This window comes from Rutilus rutilus (genome assembly GCF_951802725.1).
Source record: "Rutilus rutilus genome assembly, chromosome: 7".
NCBI classification, from domain to species: domain Eukaryota; kingdom Metazoa; phylum Chordata; class Actinopteri; order Cypriniformes; family Leuciscidae; genus Rutilus; species Rutilus rutilus.
In genome coordinates this window covers 21,857,343-21,876,652 of record NC_140221.1, presented here as the reverse complement: position 1 = coordinate 21,876,652, position 19,310 = coordinate 21,857,343, and the positions used below count along the sequence as shown (strand labels likewise).

The 19,310-nt window shown below is 37.9% G+C and overlaps 1 protein-coding gene across 3 annotated transcripts; it reads left to right on the top strand.

Annotated features, from left to right (window-relative positions):
* The first annotated feature begins 1,854 nt into the window (after positions 1-1,854).
* On the top strand, positions 1,855-17,728 carry aqp3a (aquaporin 3a). Of its 3 annotated transcripts, none has more exons than XM_084415247.1 (8): positions 1,855-1,924; positions 12,064-12,118; positions 12,883-13,021; positions 15,359-15,485; positions 15,623-15,760; positions 15,851-15,975; positions 16,537-16,754; positions 16,873-17,728. In XM_084415247.1, exons 3-8 carry the CDS (start codon positions 12,914-12,916, stop codon positions 17,045-17,047), a joined length of 891 nt encoding a protein of 296 aa, XP_084271373.1. In that variant the 5' UTR covers positions 1,855-1,924; positions 12,064-12,118; positions 12,883-12,913; the 3' UTR covers positions 17,048-17,728. The 3 variants fall into 3 exon arrangements, with proteins under 3 accessions (XP_084271373.1, XP_084271374.1, XP_084271372.1); XM_084415248.1 differs by lacking the exon at positions 1,855-1,924 and adding an exon at positions 7,174-7,254; XM_084415246.1 differs by lacking the exon at positions 1,855-1,924 and adding an exon at positions 9,135-9,204.
* The last annotated feature ends 1,582 nt before the right edge of the window (positions 17,729-19,310 follow it).

Sequence of the window (19,310 nt, the reverse complement as noted above, 5' to 3'; positions counted from 1 at the left end):
AAAAAATATAATGCATTTATAATGTAGTGCATATATTTAACAATGTATTTACCACTGTTACCAATGTTCTTAAAGTGTTTTATTTTATTTTATATAAACTCTAACAAGATATGGGCACTGAAGGACTTTCCTGAGATACATGTAATGAAAGTTTGTTCACAAGCTGTTTTATTCACGTCTTTCCACCGTTGAAGATTGGGTATAAGTTGTTTCAGTAAGTTGCCTATTTCAATGCCTTCTGAAGTTTATTCATGTTTATTTCATTTCATGTTGTCATGACTCAGGTCACTATTGTATGTTTTAGTATCTATATGCAATCATAATGTATGAGTGCACCACATTTGACATAAAATGCCTATAAATACTAATGAGGTCACGCTATATAATCACATACATGAAATTAATGTTTTAGGGAAAGTTATTTTTTTTAAAGTAATGCATTACAATATTGCGTTACTCCCTAAAAAAGTAACTAATTGCGTTAGTTACTTTTTATGGAAAGTAATATGTTAAGTTGTTTTCACAAGATTTCACAATGTCCTGACAGAAACCTAACAATATATGATCTGTTAGTCAGAAAGATTTTTAAGTTTCAGTATTTCAACCGCAATTCAGTTAATGAGAGCACTGTCCTTGGCTGGTTTTGGCTGGTTTTGGCTGGTATTTACTGAACCACAGGAAACAGTTTTCTTTATAGGGCTGAAACATGATCTGATAAATGATCTTTGGCAAACGTTCACAGTAACCGTAACCCCATGTTATTTATGCAAAAGAGTACTTGCAGGTTAATCGGTAAATATAGCCTATGCAAATTGTTCAAGAATTTATTATTAATATTAATATTAATATCTTTATTCAGCAACTGTTCTTCAGCATTTATAATGTTACAAAAGATTTATACTTCAAATAGCCTAAATGCTGTTCTTTTGTACTTATATTCATCAAAGAATCCTGACAGTTTCCATATTAACTAACAATATTAAAATAAAAAAAGGAAATGTTTCTTGATGACCGAATCAGCATAATGATTTCTGAAGGGCCATATAACACTGAAGACTCAAGTATGATGCTGAAAATGTTGGGGGTCAAAATGACAATTTTCACCTGAGATTTGGAGTCAGATTGCAAAAGCACTAGTCTACTTTTGTTTTTTGACCAAAGTTTGTAGGCTATGCCTGTACCTCATATTAAAGACATCTAAATATCCTTTTAGATTCTACTTCTTAACAAACTTTTCTTTGGGTTTCTTAATTTTAAAGGCCCACGAGTAACACATCGGTACACATTTTCAATGGTTGCACATTTTCTGAAGAACAAATAATGTTGAAACTAGAAATGTATTTCAGGTTTTTTATCTATAAACAATTAAACATTCTGGAGTGCCATAAATAGTAGCATAGGCTATTTTTTCCCCCAAAGTTTGTCCCTGTAACTGTAAAAGTATCTCAATATCCATCTATATTCTCTTTCTTAATAAACTTTAATTTTGTAGGCCTAGTCTTCATTTTAAAGGCCCTATATGGTTAAATTATTGAATTATGTATATTATGTCTAAAATGATAGATTTTTACCCATTTTCAATATAGGCTATAGCTACACCAACGGATATTATTGTAAATATCATCAACCTCTATTCAAAATGATAAACTTAAAATACTGCTCCCAATAAGTGACAAAATAACGCCAACATTTTCCTATTTACATGTTGTGATTTGTATAGTCACAGTGTGTACAAATACATGGGTCACATGAGACACAGCCATCTTCTAACCGTATACACGGGAACTATATTCTCAGAAGGCGAAGCACTGCCACTTGGGCGGAGTGATTTGCTCGCAGCACCTGAGAAGCCCATGGTGAGGAGCAGAGAGTTCGCTCAGAGTTGGAGTAAATCACTCCGCAGAAATAGCAGTGCTTCGCCCACGTATGAATACGGTTAGAAGATGGCTGTGTCTCATGTGACCTTGTTATTTGTACACGCTGTGACTATACAAATCACAACATGTAAATAGGAAAATGTTGGCGTTATTTTGTCACTTATTGGGAGCAGTATGCTAGCTGGAGACGTTTACCTCCTGTCTTTGTGCTAAGCTAACGCTGGTAAAAATCTAGAAGTCTCTCATTCACCGCTATAGAAGTTTAATCAACTATTACGACTTGCGCTTCTGAGAAACTCGGAAATGTGAAAAAGGTATATTGACTCAATTAACACACCGGTGTGATCAGTCTAGGCTGGTCCCTGGAGCATGATAGCACTGGTGGTGTAATTAGAACGGTCAGTGTATCACGTGATCAACTAAATTCAAATGTGCTTTCGTGCGTTGGCTCGGCTGGCCTGAAGCCTGGTTATACTCGATGCGTCCGCACGAGCGCGACCCCCAATTTCCACCAGATGCGGAACGGCTGCGGAACGGCTCCGCTGCGTGACAGCTCCGTGTTCCGTCGTCCATCAATACCCACCAGGTCCGTATTTGTTGCGGAACAGCTGCGGTCATGACTGACAGCTGAAGTCACAAGGACCCACGAGATCTCGCAAATTCACATATGATCGCGCGATATAAGCGCTGAATTGCTGCGGAGCTCTCCGGCATCCGGCAAAAATAGAAGCTCTGCGTATCTGCTCCGGAGGGCTGCGGATCGCCGGAGTCGGAACGCAGCTGTACCGCATTCAGTGGAAATACACTCATTGACTTTAATGGAAACCTATTGACTCTGCCGCCGTGCCGGAGCCGTAACGCAGCCGGTGGAAATTGGGGGCGAGGGTGCGCGCGGCAAAAATGACATCATTGCGGTGTGGGCGGTCATGCGCGTTGGGTTCGCAAGACCCAATTTCGCCTGGCAGTGTGCGCGACATTTTTTGTAACAACGCGCGCAGCGCCGCATCCGAAGATGAACGACTTCGAGCCGAATCTGGCCGAGCTCGAACTTCTCACCACACCGGCACCCAGTTTGCACGTCTAAATTAGTTGCTTACATTTAAAAAATGAGCATACAATAGCATAAAGAGATATTTTTACTGAACATAAACGTCCATGTTTAATAAAAATGTTCACAAAACTTAATTAAATGTTTAGTGAAATTAGAAAATATGTAAGAGATTGTTAATTTATTTATATTGTATACACATTCTCATATCCATATATTTTGTTTTATTGTCACTAGTAATAATCTCAGGGTTTACTGGGGTTTACACGATTCTTTTTGTAGTGTGGTATTGGTGGAGGTGTACTAAAATAAACATTGTCACGTGTATAGCTTCTTCTTCTAACCGCTGATTCCTGATGGTTTAGAGGACAATTACTCGAGTTGCCCCCTATCGTTTCACAGAATAGTACAACGGCGAGCGCGTCAAGTATAAACGCCTCGTCCGTTTGCGGAGGTGCGCGCGCAGTCTGCGGAGACTCGCGCTGCGGAGCCAGGCGAAAGTATTCACCTTATTTTTAACGGAAATACGGACGCAGCCAGTTGACGGTATTTTGTGCGAGACTTCCGGTAAGGCACTTCCGGTCACTGGCGAGCGTTGTTCGTAACAACAAACTCATCGTTATGGCTTCGAGGAAGACCGGGATTGTTTGTGCAGTTAGAGGTTGTCATAATAACTGGCACAAAAGAAAGATTTACTTGGAGCAGGAGTGTTTTAATCATCGAATTATTGACATTTTAATAATCAGGCGCCCTATACGACCGGCGACACACTGGCTGCGTGGCGTTTCTGTTGCGTGGTGTTTTCTATGTCTTTGCACACCAGAAACGTCTCTGACGAGGCGTTGCTGCTGCTAGGTGACATGATAAGCCTCATTGGTGATATATTCAACATATGGGGAGAGAGTTGTGGAAGGCACTTATTGTTAAACATAAATATATAGCAGCAAAGACAACGTCGGCAGTATTGACGGCAAAATAGGCTACAGAATATTTCGTTCTGTATTGACAGGTGCAATATTTGAAAATCGATAATATATATATATATATTTACATTTAGGCTATATCTGCATTTATGTCAAAACCTAAATTCAAACATCAAAATGTCATTAATATGTATTCATATCAAAATGACATACAAACATATTTTCCTATTCTATTTTGCCTGGAAACGCTTGCGTGTCGCGTGAAAAATAGGCATCGATTCTATTTCTAGCATGCACGCATTTTCCCTGAGACGCGCGTGTCACGCAGGCAGTGTGCAAGCTCTAAATTAACCTGTTAACATGGGAGCCGAAATAACGGACACGCCACGCAGCCCATTTGAAGAAACGACCGTATGTTTGTTCTTTTCATTTCGTGAACACAAGACCTACAGAAGACCACCCGATACCAGAAAAGTGGCTGGGCTATGAAGTCTGCATAAAAACTCCAAGGAGAAACAAAATCATTATAGTAACCCCTGTATAAAATCTAGTCATCATGGCATGATCATCATGGCATTTATTTTGTATGATTTATAATTATTTATAGCCATCTATGATCTACTTATTGCTATCATGTGCTTTGGTTGCATTCTGATGACATTATTAATACATTTGACATGACAAAATAGCCTACCTCCATAGATATATTAACCCTCAGAGAGTCTTCGTTTAGCAGTCACACTCAGTGCCTTCCCGGTCAGAAGTGACCGGACACCTAAAAATGAAACTTCCTCCATCCCAGTAAAAACCAATGCAATTTATTTTTGTTCTATAATATTTATTCTTTTTAATTTAGTATTTTGAGACAATTTGATTGAACTTATTAATATTTATGCAATATTTATAGTCCATTTTTTGCCATTGAAAATAATGTTTTTTTTTTTTAATTATTATTATTTTTTATTTTATTTTTCTATGCGGTATTTTCAGTTAAAATAGAGACTAGGCTTTCAGAAAAAAAAAAAAAAAAAAAAAAATAAATCAATTTATTAAACATAAAATTAAATAAATCATGTTATTGCATGGGTTTACCACTAGATGCCTGTAATAGCTCTAAATGGAGATGCTTGTGAATTCTAGTTGTTTTTGGACCAAATTACTTACTTTTAAGATGTGGATTGATTGTATTTTTTTTTTAAATTGTCAAATAATACTTTTTGCCAAGGTTTATAACATTTTATTAATTATTATTTTAATAATTTTAATAATTATTATATTAATTATATATATATTTTAATTATAATTATTAATTATGTTATGTTTTTCACTCTTGATGTTTTAGAGTTTCACCCCTTCATTGCTGAGCACTTTTTTTCTGCATCGTGGCCGATTTGTAGAGAATTTTTGTGTTTTTGTCAATTTCCCATTCATTTCCTATGGGGGTCATTTTTGACCGAAGACCATGAGTGTGACTATTTTTTTTACGACCACTTAGCATTCTCGGATCATGACCTCAATTTTTTTCTGTGTTCACATACCTAATGCCAGAAAAGTCACCAAGTTTCGTAACATTCCAATGAAGCTGTGATTTTTAAAAATTCAAAACAGATTTTTTGTAATCTGAATTTATTGGTGTGTATGTGTATAAAAGTGTGTTTCTATGTGTGTGTGTGTGGGTGGGTGTGAATTTTTTGCACTCTTGATGTTGTAGAGTGTCACCCCTTTACTGCGGTGTACTTTTTTTTAGAATCGTGGCCGATTTGTAGATTGTACAGACAAAAATTCAGAGAATTTTTGTGTTTTTGTAAATTTCCCATTCATTTCCTATGGGTCGGTCATTTTTGACCGAAGGCACTGAGTGTGACTATTTTTTTTACGACCACTTAGCATGCTCGGATCATGACCTCAAATTTTTTTTGCATACATATACCTAATGCCATAAAAGTCACCAAGTATCATAACCTTCCGATGAAGCTGTGATTTTTTAAAATTCAAAACAGAATTTTTTTCGGTCAGAAGTGACCGAAGACTCTCTGAGGGTTAACTTAGTCCAGCGTTGGCTCGACCGTGTTTAGGGCGGTGCTGAAGGCGCCGGCGAAGTTTTGTAAGGATGGCTGACGCGAAACAGTCGTTCCGAAGCTTTGCGAGATCCCGAAGCGCAGATGTTTCGAAACACTGATCCGAAGCGTGATTCAAAACACCTATGTCACGTGATTATGGCCAAACGAAGCCTCGAAGTGTTTCACTAAGTGTTTCATCAGGTGTGGTCCGCCGAATCAGCGTTTGATTGACACGGTCGGGAACAGACCACACAGTCGCACATCTGTATAAAAGTGAAATCAACGCATCTTGGCCTCGTGGGTTTTTGTGAGAGGAGTTTGATTTTGAGATAGCGGATTTTTGGTGATATAGTGACATAGTGCGATTTGATTAGTTATAGGCTATTTAGGCTTGCATTTAAATTTAACATGAATTTAAATGAAACTGGAAAGAGATAGCTGTAATCTTTCCTCATTTGTATGTCCTAGCTAAAAAAAAATATCTTCGCCGTCGGCGTCAATGGCCTCGTGGTCAGTGCGCCGACATGTAGCGCCTTTGCACTCGGGCGTCCCGAGTTCGAGTTCCGGGCCGGCTCGTGGACCTTTCCCGCCTCGTTTTTTTGTCATCTCTCTACTGTCCTGTCACAATAAAAGGAAAATCACCAAAACAATATATATATATATATATCTTTGCATGCCAGTAACAAGTGTCCCTTGTGAGAGGATTTTTTCAAAGGCTGGAGAAATTATCTGTAAAAAAAGAAGTAGTCTAAGTCCTTCCACAGCAGAGAAATTAATATTTTTGAATAAAAATCTCTAAAAAAGTGAGACATTGTGGCTTGATTTCTTTTATTAATATTCATTTTGCAAGACCAAAATAACATTATGCACAGTGAGGAGCCTATAGGTTACAATCTTCACATATTAGAAAATTATAATAATAAAAAAACAACACATTTTTTTAATGGCTCGTCAAGGTTGTTTCAGATCAACACCTGCAAGTGACCACTAGGTGTCACCGTTGAGACGGGTGTCGGATTGATTCGAAGCCTCGAAACAATATGGCACATTTGGTTCAACTGTTTCAATTGCTTCACGAGGCCTCAATCTGGCCATCACTAAAGTTTTGGCAATCTGCCAGCTAGATGCATGAGTGTTTTCAACCAGGTCCAGTACCCGACCTGGGTGAGGCGGGGCTTTAGTTCTTTGTTGTATTCATCTGCTACGGCATGTGTAACATTTTTCTGTCAACTCTGCATAATCCTTCGCAATCGATATCGTTAGTTAGCCCAGAGAAGCGAGGAAACGGAAGTGCCGCACAAAAACCGGAAACTGGACCCATATTTACTTCCGCGTTCAAAAATAAGGTGAATAAACAAGGCTTGAGCCAGAGACAGACGCGCTCAGAGTTTAAGTGTAAGTGTTTTCAACCACATAAAGTTTATTTTAGGTTTCAGACATACACATTCACATAAGTACTTAAAAAACAATACACGAGTTTGTAAAATACACACTGATGTCTATGGAAGAGGCAATAATAATCCTTTCCATTATAATTAGACACGTTTTTTCATATTAGATACACATTGCGTAAGTAACTTTAAAGTTTACTCTGTTCTTCTCCCAGTTCACCAGCCACTTACTTTTATGTATTTCGGGAGAAGTGGATGAATTCATGTGTTGTAAATCCAACAGATCCGATTCTCTGAACTGCGGCACAAACTAACATGGCGGCGCCCATCGAGCATACAGTTCGACTAACGCGATCGTTATAAAGGTGTTTAAACAACAAAACACTTCCACTTGCATATATTTGACAATCGGAATATCAGATATTTCACGCCATAGCTAACAAATTTGTGAATATTTTGATTAAGGAAAAATGACATAAAAGCAGATCATCATTCATTCAGCGCTGTTGTTGCTGCGGTGTGTCACGTGACAAGCAATGACGCGTCACCATGGAAACCATAAAGCGACACATTCTAAATAACAGTCGACCCACGCTGGGGGATTAGGCAGAATAATTTAAACTTACTATTTCTTATCTATCTATCTATTTAAAAATTCTAACGCTTGCTTCGTGGAGGTTTGACTTGTTTTATCCAACTTATTTTTCAGGTAAGAATAGTGCGGCCATTTGTAATTTTACCCTGTCTGGTTTCCGGTGTCGTTCGCTTCCAGTTATTTTAAGCAGTACAAAACTCTCGTTATGCCTCTTGATATTGCAAACTGGTATTTCTTACCAAATTATTTTATTGTTATTCTTCTCGTTATTTCCCTATAGCGGCACATTTATAGAAAACACCTTACTTCCGTGTTGAAACATAAGGTGGATAGACTCGATGTGGTGCCCCCCTCGCCACACCTGCTGTGTCTGAATACACTAATTTGCGGTTTGAAAGTTTTCTAGCTTGTTCCAGCCTGTCACAGCCCTCCCTTTAGACAGTAAACAAACTGTCTCGCAAATTGCTTTACAATGCACCTATTGCACTCATTGCCATACAGTGCAAAGTCTTAGAAGCACTGTTATGCACATGAGCAAGGTTAAAAAAAAATAACAGGACGATATGTGGCTCATAATTCCATCCCAATTTCATAAGGAGCTGAAAGTGTTATTCTTATACTGTATTTCTTGATCACATTGTAAGTTTTCCCCATTTGGACAGGATTCTGTAGAGCTGCACTTGCACGGACTTGCAATTTGTAACATTACCTGCACAGGGGTGCATATCTTGTATCAGTTTCTGTTCATAAATTGTGTCATTCAATAATCATTAGTCACATATATTGTAAAGGTACAAACGTAGACATATTTTATTAATTTTACCTTTTTGCTACACTCATTCAACAGTTATCTCACAAGAAAACACTAACTGCTATTTAGTGAAAATACAGCAGTGAAAGCCAATGTTGCTGTTCAATTTGGATGAAAAGGCAATATGGAAGAGAAAAGAAAGATGAAAAGGAATATGATGTAAAAAAACAAAAAATAAGAAGCTATACGAGTGTGGATTAAAACCCATAAGCTCTGACACGCTTGGTAAAAGTTCTGCCACTGGACCATTTAAATACACTTTTGTAATAGTCGGATCTATGTATTTATTCACGTGAAAATTCTCGTCACTAACAACATATTACACCTCAGTAAACGAAAAGTTAAACCCAATGTACTATTTAAATATTATTACGATAATAATATTATATTTGTCATTGTAATGTTTTTGCTATTGTGCTTTTCATTAAGAATAACAATGAACCCATCATTCAAGCAATTGCTGCCCGAAACCCACCCCCTGGTGATACCGGTACTACCGGTAAGAAAAATTTCCTCACCATCACATCCCTATTTGAAGTGTATGCACAGCACAGTCTAACCAGATTGACTTGTCTAGGGACTGCATATAGCTTTAAAGTCTGTGTTGGAAAATGTGCTATAGCCCAGCCATTCCCAAACTGTGGTCCGTGAGGGTACTGCAGGTGGTCCGTGGAAAGGCAAAATAAAATATAAAATAATATATATTTTTTACCTTCATTTTACCAGGAAATTCCCATAAAAAAAAAGCAAAAAGAATATGTAGGCCTATATTTATATAACATTTTAATTAAATTGTCAAGTTATTGTGTGATTACTAAAATAGCCTAGTGGTGTTCTGCCGTGACATTCAAGTTCAGTGCCGTTAGAACCACAACATTGGTTCGGTGGATAGCAACAGGTTCTCTGAAGAGAAAAGGGCAGAGACAAATCTCATCACACGCATAGCCTTTAATGGTGCGTTCACAACGGACGATATTTCGCTCTTGACGCGCGAATTGATCGCGTATCACTAGACGCGGCAGGCGCGAATTTGACATATGATCCTTTTTTGAATTTGACGCGCTATTCGCAATCACATCCGGTGTGAACGCACAGTTAGGCAAAGGCAGTTTATATGAAACTAAATGTTTATAAATGGAATGAATAAGGCCTGTTATTATTTTAATTTCCAGTTAGTTGCTTGATTTCGCGTTTCTGAAATGTTTTGCGGTTGTGCTGTTAAGTGGACAAACTCAAGCCTAGGTACTTTTTGAGGACTTGTAAAACTCTGAAGATTAATAATCCCCTAAAATCGCCAAAGGTTTTGAAATGTTGACTATATTCCAGTGTTCTTATTACTGTATGGATTTCATACTCCATTTCTATGGAAATAAGCCTGTTGTTCAAATGAACCTGATGGTTCGGGCGCTTGAGTAAATAAATAAATTAAATATGTGGCAGCCGTAGTGTGCAGTAAACTTTCTTTTAACAAGCCTGTTGTACTGATATGATGACCAATGATAGTTTTAGTGCTAGTAAGCCTATTTAGAGGTGCGGATTAATTCAGGTAGGACTCTGAGACATATTTTATTATGAGGTGGTCCAGAATGAATGGGTACAGACCGATTGCAGATATTAAGTTGGGCAAGCTACAAAATCCTTTCAAATTACACCCTTATTATAGCAAATGCCTTAATAACGAGTTTCTTTAAATCTATAGTTACTTTCTTTTTAAATGAAACAACTAAAGAGTGATACAAAAAAAAAAAAACTGATATCAGGGAGTTTAGTAGGGCTCCTGTGCAACATTATAGTGTGTGTCATTTCTGTCAGGACCACTATCGTCAAATACGATTGACAGTCATGTTGACAGTTAGCAGACAGTTAGGATTGGCGGTATGGTTCCGTTCTGGGCAAGAGCTCCCTGTGCATCCATGCAGCCTAGCGTGGATAAGAGCAGGGAGAGCAGCGATAACCCCCCCTTAGGGTAAACAGAACAGAACCAACATGAATATATTGCAGATATAATTAATGTCAATATTTTAATAGACAACATAATTCGAGAATTTAGTCTGATTCAAAGGGGAATCAGAATGCCAAATCCTGACTGGATGAGAGGAGGAGCTGGGGATGGAGGACGGTTATTAGCTCCTGAGAAACATGATGGGCCCTATCTTGGACCCAGCGCAATTGACTTTGTACACCGACGCATGTATCATTCCTATTTTGCACCCGCGCACAGCGGACTTTTCCCTCCACAGACGCACGTCGGTTAACTAAGAAATACACTTGCGCTTCCCGGGGCGGTTCAGCGCAAAGAGGAGGCGTGTTCCGGCGCAAACGTTCCCTCATGCTATTTTGCAGGTTTAGAAAACAATTCCGAAAAAACCTAGTTTAAAGTCAGTGGCGCGTTGCGCATGTTATTCATATGCTATTTTAAGGGCGCATGCTTGGCCATAATCAATATAGCGTGTGCACAACGCGCATACACTTTGATTTTCTTATCTACACAGAAGCAGCAGTTTTCATTTTTGCAAATCATGCATTATTACGATAGATAGATAAATAGATAGATAGATAGATCATAGATAGATAGATAGTTTATTATAAAAGCATACATCTAGCTTACACATTTACCCAAATTATCATACGCCTGTTTAACCGAAGTTAATTTGGGTGTGTTTCTCCATCCCCAACGTCACTTCTCTGTCTTTTACGGCTCTGACGAGAACGTCGGTCTCCTCGGCTGTGAACCTTGTGTCTGGCAAATCCGCTGTTATAATAGGACTCCGCTATAGAACAAGCGCGTCTGCTCTTAAAGGGAATGTGAGATGACGCTCTGATTGGTTTATTTCACGTTACGCCCAAACCACACCTATGAAAAATGAAGCTACTTCAGACCAACCCATTTTAGATTTGCGTCGAGCGCAAGAGTCATTTATCCTGCCGGTATAATAGCAACAGCGCCCAAGACCCGCCCACAAAGTTACTTGCGTTTCGCGCTTGATACTTGCGTTTCAGACCGTTAAAATAGGGCCCGATAGCTACTGATTATACTGTAGGGGCTTATGATTGCTGTGATAGGCATTGTATTCCTATAGGTAGATGTGGATCAGCAGAGAGTCAGCTGATGTGAGCTTGACTAACATCACCTGCCAGAACTAATAACTCTTGATAATTACAGACAGGCAATTGAATAAATTTGAATGCATAAAAGGTGTATATAAAGAACATTATTTGACATTTAGAAAATAGCCTTGGCTATTTGATCCACAGTGTGACTAATTCATTATTAGATATGTAAGACTGCACACATAAAAGTTAATATTATGTAGGCTAGATGTATTTTTTATTAATTCGGGTTTTTTTTTCTCAACAGCTGTATTGTTGAAGAACCTGTATGTACTGCCATCTGCTGAACACGTAATTTTGAGGTAAACTACACTTTCTATTTGTTTTATTTTTTCCCCATTTATTCAGAAATTTGCCACAGTCTAAAATTGTTAGTCTTAATACACTTTTTCCATTCAAGTAAACATTTGAGAAATGTTGTCAAAAGAATTCTCATGTTCTGCTGTTTAAATAATTTCAGAATATGTATGGCCTAATTGTAAATACAGAAAATATAAATCTTTAAATATAATGATTGTTTAGATGAATTAGTGCCTAATCAGCATCATTGGTAACAAATTACTTTTATGAATCATACTACTAAGCAAGTGACCCTGCCCGTTCCTGGAGCCAGAGCCTTAGTCATGCTTTATGGTAACTCAAAATGAAACTCTCTCCTACCACTGGCCATATCACTTTAGAGATTAGCCAAAAATGCTTCTAAAATGTTACACACAGGCCCACTTTTAAACCAAAAGCCTTAATAGTGGGTGATGAAGTTTCAAAAATGCATCAATGTGAGAGAAAGGGAAGAAGGGGAAAGACATGAAGAACCTGTTCTATAATAGAGAGGAACAGCACAGGAATGCAGTGTGAAGGGGTGTGAGCATATATGAATAATACAGGGAGGGATTGAGGGAGTTAATGTAGTGTATAGGTGAGTGTGTGTGTGTGTTTGTGAGATAAAGAAGTGTGTAAGGGGGCAGGCCATGAAGGGCTGGTCCTGGTCCATCGTGGCTATAAGAGCAGAGCCCTGGCCTTCACATGAGTATACGTCTTTGAGGACATACAGGTTTTTTTCACACAGTCAGAGGAAGACTTCCACACCGGGCTGAAAGATGGGTTGGCAGAAGGTCATGCTGGATAAGCTTGCACACACTTTCCATATCCGCAACAAGCTGCTGCGCCAGGGATTGGCTGAGTGCTTGGGAACTCTCATCCTGGTGGTGGGTATTTCTCCTTAATCATAATTTAGTCACTTAATAACAACATCTGTAGTAATAGCATCAAAGCTGAGGTCGGTAGAAGTTAATAGAAATGCAGTTAGTCATATGGTCTGAAACAGCATGTTTATGTCTCACATAATCTGTAATAAAAGTCAAAAATATGATTTTTTTTTTTTTTTAGTGCAATGTTACATGTAGAGCATCAGCTGTGGAGTTGCACACTCTTGCTCTTCTCACTCAGATTGATGAAAAAGTCAGGGTCTAATGGGCACTTTAAGCACATGCAAGAACTCACATTTTCCTTAAGCAATTAACTGAATGATAGATTCATGCAAATTAGCATTGAAATCTGTATTATTGTGCACACAGTGGTGTGGAGATCTTACATTAGCATGTTTTAGTTTACTGCAACTGGTCTTCAGTCCAAAAGACTGTTCAAATTGAAAAGTAAAAAAAAAAAGAGCCAAACCTGTGAGTTTCTTCTGTGGAACACAAAATAAGTATTTTTTTTTCTATACAATGAAAGTCAATGGGGTTGTTTGGATCCCTCTGACTTTCATTGTTTAAAAAAAACAAACAATTGAAACATACACGGTGAACCAATAAAGGAAGTGTACTGCACTGTATTTTATTGAAAGTACATTTGAATGATAAATATTCACTGAGGAACTATACTTAAAGGAAGTAATCTGCAAATAAACAAGAAAGAAGGGTAGATATAATCTTAGTCCTGTTCGTGAGAAACAAATGCTCTTGACATGCATGATAAACAGCAAAAAAAAGTACTTGAACATCCTCTAATTTAATGGCAATTTTCTCTGTGACAAACAGCGCACATAATAACTAAGTAATGCAGCTTGTATCGGGAAAGAAGCGCATACCAAAGCTTTCGATGAATAGCACTTGTTTCATCACTTCCATTATAAAACCACAATCCACGCGTGAGAAACAACACATGTTGAGGTTTAATGAATCATCTCAAGGCATCAAGCCAATATCATCAGAGTGCATTTGCCACACCAATAACAAGGATTCATTTTTTCTTATCCTAAACATGTAAAATCTATATTTTGGAAAGGTTTGACATTAATGCAACCATATTTAGTGGCTAGATATTTAGATATTCACCAGGATGAAAAAAAGATATATTATTAACTTGACAGACCCACAATTCCCCACCAGTTTACAGTCAGAAATGTTCTCAAACATTGTGATAAACAGGATGTCTGGTAAATGCACCACAAGTGGCAGACTACAACGAAGAAACCGCCGCTGTAAGAGATCAGGGCTGTGTGTGTGAACGACAGTCACATGAGGGGTATGAAATATGACTCTTGTTAAAGAGCACATTGACACCAAACTGCTGCTACAAAATCCTCTCAAGGCAATTATGTGATTTTTACAAGCACTTTAGTAAAAACTTATTTCAAGAATTGCACTCATAGTTTGCTTTTAAGGTGGCCCGGGGTTATATGAGAGATAATACTTGAACAGAGAGGTCATGCGATAACTGGAACACTCAACAGGTGTGATGTTTGCTGTGTGGCAAAAGGTATTCGATGTGCAAGTTACTTTGAACACAGTCTTTGTCTGTGAAGGTCAGAATTGTAATATTGACTTTATCTGCAAACGTTCTTCCCAGAGCAGAAACAGGAACCATTTCTCTTTGGTTACACAATAGGCTTACTGTGAAGGAAAAAAAGGTTAAATAAAAATGAATAACACAAGGAAATGTATTAGCATTTAACTGTCGTAACTGAAAAAAAGGAAATACTTGTCGGGGCCACGCTTAGGTGATAAATTGGTTTTGTGAGATGCCATTTTTAGGCCTGTGTTGACATTGTTGCGGAGATTTAAACTTATGAAAGCTCTTCAATGCTTCCTGGCAATTACATGACTTTAGTATAGCCTTAGCTTGAGTCTGATAACTTGATATAATGCCACGGGTATTTATTCACACTGAGGTGACCTGTCAAATGGAAACTTCAGCCACAAGTCTGAACAGCAACTTGTAATTGCTTTTTGTCAGAAAGGACTTGTAATGACCTGTCTGAAATGTTCTGTGTGAAAATGTGCAGACCAAAGTCACTATAGATTTGTAGTGTTTCAGCAAAAGGGAATACTTATTTTATTTTTAGCAGAGTTTGAAACTGCAACCTGCTATTCTCATCACCAGTTTAAAGTATATGTTGTGGCTCACAATTTGAATGCTTTGAAAGGCCTGCTCTTAGATGGTAAAATGATCATTCATAGTGCTGAAAGAAATGGCACGCTTGAAACAATGTGTGGTTTCTCAAACCGTAATTAACGCATGTTCTTATTTCACATCATTCACAGATGTTTGGCTGTGGTGCAGTGGCTCAAGTGGTACTAAGTGAAGGATCTCACGGACGCTTTCTCACTATAAACCTTGCTTTTGGGTTTTCCGCTACCCTTGGAATCTTGGTTTGCGGCCAGGTGTCAGGTAGGCAAACTCCTCTAAAATTGCATCTTAAGCTGTTGTTGTGCATGGCTATAAAACAGGACTGAGTTTTTATAAAAGATTCTTTGTGGATGAACTTTTTGGATGAGAGAACTTTTTTTTTTTTTTTTTACCTTTAGGCGGACATTTAAATCCAGCAGTTACATTTGCTCTCTGCCTCTTGGGACGTGAAAAATGGAGAAAGTTCCCTGTGTACTTTCTGTTTCAAACAATTGGATCCTTCTTGGGTGCCGCAATTATCTTTGCTGAATACCATGGTACATGTTACGCAATATTAATGTTCTTTCTTGTCAAAAGTGTATATCATGTTTATCTTTTCTGATACTTTATTTTTGTATTTTTTTTAGATGCAATGTATGAGTATGCTGGAGAATCAAATCTGTTGCTTGTAACTGGGCCAAAAGCCACTGCTGGGATTTTTGCTACATACCCCAACCCTCATCTCACCATCTTAAATGGATTCTTTGACCAGGTCAGTAACTGCAGCTTGTAACTAACTTAAACCAATTATAAAATCTCTCATTAAACCATCAAAGACATCCTCTGTAATGACTACATTTTTATTTGTAAATATTTCAATTATATAGTTTTTATTTAATTACTGGGCACGACTATGAAATTACATGCCTTTAAAAATAATGCAAATAGAATATTTCCTAAGGGCACATAGTGAAGGTAAAAATAAACAAATACAAGGAAAGGTTTTTCAAGCAAAACATTTTTTTACCATCCCCATGTTTCAGTAGGACAGGGGTGTCCAAACTCGGTCCTGGAGGGCCACTGTCTTGCAGAGTTTAGCTCCAGCTTGTCTCAACACTCCTGCTTGGAAGTTTGTAGGATGCCAAGTGAGACCTTGATTAGCTGGTTCAGGTGTGTTTAATAGGGGTTGGAGCTAAACTTTGCAGGACACTGGCCCTCCAGGAGCAGGATTGACACCCCTGCCTTAGGGGGTTCTGTAAAGTATAATGAATATATTATTTTTATTATCTTATATATTTTTGTACATAAACCATAAATATAACCATCTTCCCAGGTGATAGGCACTGCATCTCTTATTGTCTGCATCCTGGCCATTGTGGACCCCTACAACAACCCGATCCCCCAAGGTCTTGAGGCCTTCACGGTGGGGTTCAGCATTCTTGTCATTGGACTCTCCATGGGCTTCAATTCTGGTTATGCAGTTAACCCAGCTAGGGATTTCGGGCCTCGTCTTTTCACCGCCATTGCTGGTTGGGGTGGTGAAGTCTTTACGTAAGTGTTTACATTTAATTCCCATAACATGAACATATTATGTACTGTGCAACGCTTTTTCAAGTTTTTGCTTCTGTCATTAAAAACTAATGAGACTTTCTATTTTGTTTTCCAAAAGTACCAGAGAGTGTTGGTTTTTGGTGCCCATCTTCGCCCCCTTCCTGGGATCCATTATTGGTGTGATTGTGTACCAGCTAATGGTGGGGTGGCACGTGGAGGGAGAGGCACGGGACAAGAATAATAAAGCTAGGGATGAGTCTTTGAAACTTAATGACGTCACCAGCAAGGACTGATCTGCGTGAATTCCATCAGCCCTTCGTACCATAAATCCACATAAGCTTTCTGCTTATGAGTCTCTGGGTTCAGTGAATGTCTTGTACCACACAAGACTCCCTCTTCTGTTTCAGAGCGGATTCTGATTGTCTTGCAGGCCATCAAATGGACTTTAAATGCTGAACATGTCTAGATTTCAAACTTTTGTTAATTGGTCCATCAAACATTGTTGTTATTCTTTTTATTTTTTATAACAATGATTCTTTTCTTTTTTTCACACATCCTCCAGAAGGGAAAAAGGTGTTTCTTCAGCAACACGAATTATATTAATTCACTGTTTTGAAAAGTTAGTAACAATGTTGTGTAGTTCTACTAAAAACAGGTACAATACTTAGCTTTCTTTCTTCTTTTTTTTAAACATTTTTCAGTGTAAATATTTTTTATTCTCATCTTCATTTAAAGCAGAATTTTTTCCTATTACATTTTAGGGATTGCAACTTAACGTATGCATTTTAGGAAACATGTTACAGTCGATAGTGTAGTAATCCTGACAATTGCATCATGACATTACAGTCTAGACTAGTGTCATCCTCTTCTGTATCTGTTATCAGGTTAGTTTCCTAACCAATGTAATTGTGATTAAATGTTTTGAAGCAATTTATTGTTATATTAATAAAGGTTTTTGTTTTAAAAGAAGTCTCACACTGTGAAGTTTTGTCATTTTAATGTTTAGTTGAAACCACCCTTTGTCGTTCCTTTGTCTTTAGGGATGTGCTCATTCATGTACTCCTCCAGGGGCTGTTGGTGTTAATCTATATTAGTTCAAAAAATGCCAAAGCCAATCATTATCAAAACCGTCGCAAGATGAATTAAACAAGCCTTATGACACAATAGGTATGGCCCACTGGAGTCTTAAAGTATACAAAAGAGTAAGAACATTACCAATCTCTCAGGTTCACATTCATATTAAGTTTACTGGGAGAACATCTGGGTGTGTGCAAGTTCGTATATAATACATTCCACCTTCAAGAAAGAAAACAATCTTTAAAAGTGATCTAGTAGACTACAATAGCTTCAACCAAGCCACAACACGCCAGGTTAAAGTTCTCAGACCTCAATTATATCATTTATTATCCCTGCTTTATTTCCCAGAACCCTACAAAAACAAATTGTTGCTAACAACACAGGGTTGTTGACAGAGCAATAACTCACTTTAGTTACATTTCTAAAAGCAATTTCAAAACAAAGGAAGACCAGCCTTCTCTATACACTTTAAATTGGTGCATTAATTCAAGCTTGTGGATTGATGTGTCACATTGTGGTTGAGGGCATGAGGAGGATTCAGGCACAGAGTTCTATGGGCTTTTTATTTCATTTTAAAAACAAAATAAAAACTCACAAACCAAGGCAAGGCAGGGAAGGACTGAAAACATGGGTAACACTACACACTGGAACATTAGACGACAAACTGGCACAACACAGATAATGCAGAGAGAATAAATAGGAAAGCAAATGAGAATGGTAACGTGGCAAATGAACTAATAACAAGATAACAGGTGGAGTCACATTAGACAGGGAAGCACATGGCACATAGAAACAAATGTAAGGGAAGCCATGTGCCTCACACCAAACATCATGACAATACAGGAGCACGTCCAACAAGCCGGGTGCCCAACAAAAACATACGTGCTGAGGGAACAAACACTCAAGCCGTGTGCTCACAACAAGACAAAACATGGAGCATGCATGAATGTCTGGAGCTCGACCCTGAACCGAAACCCAACTAGGCAGGTGTGCATGAATCAGAAGGACAAGACGATACAAGATTGTCAGGAACTCAAGTGATTTGATTTTCCTTTCTCCATAATGTGATTACTACCGTTCGAAAGTTTATGGCTTTCTTTTTTGAAAGAAGTGCTTTATTCTCACCAAGGCTGCATTTCAGTAAAAACCGTATTAACTTGATACATTATTACAATTTAAAATGATTTTATGTGATGGAAAAGCTAAATTTTCAGCAGTCTTCAGTGTCATCCTTCAGAAATTATTCTAACATTTCTTCTTATTATCAATGTTGAAAACAGTTGTGCTGTGTAATATTATTGAGGAAACCATGGTATGTTTTTCAAGATAGTATCCATTTCTTTTTTTAAAATGAACAGTAAACCTAAACTTTATTAATCATCTACATATGCTACATGTTTTTTTTTTGATATACATACATTCAAGTCAGATATATCAGGAAATCTTCTCAGCCATCTCATATTCCACCTTTACAAAACC

What these genes read in the sequence shown, in the direction of transcription:
- aqp3a (XM_084415247.1), top strand. Translation starts at nt 12,914, where the DNA reads ATGGGTTGGCAGAAGGTCATGCTGGATAAGCTTGCACACACTTTCCAT. An exon ending in TGGGAACTCTCATCCTGGTG is followed by an intron (nt 13,022 to 15,358) that starts GTGGGTATTTCT and finishes CATCATTCACAG; the next exon opens with ATGTTTGGCTGTGGTGCAGT. An exon ending in GGTTTGCGGCCAGGTGTCAG is followed by an intron (nt 15,486 to 15,622) that starts GTAGGCAAACTC and finishes TTTTACCTTTAG; the next exon opens with GCGGACATTTAAATCCAGCA.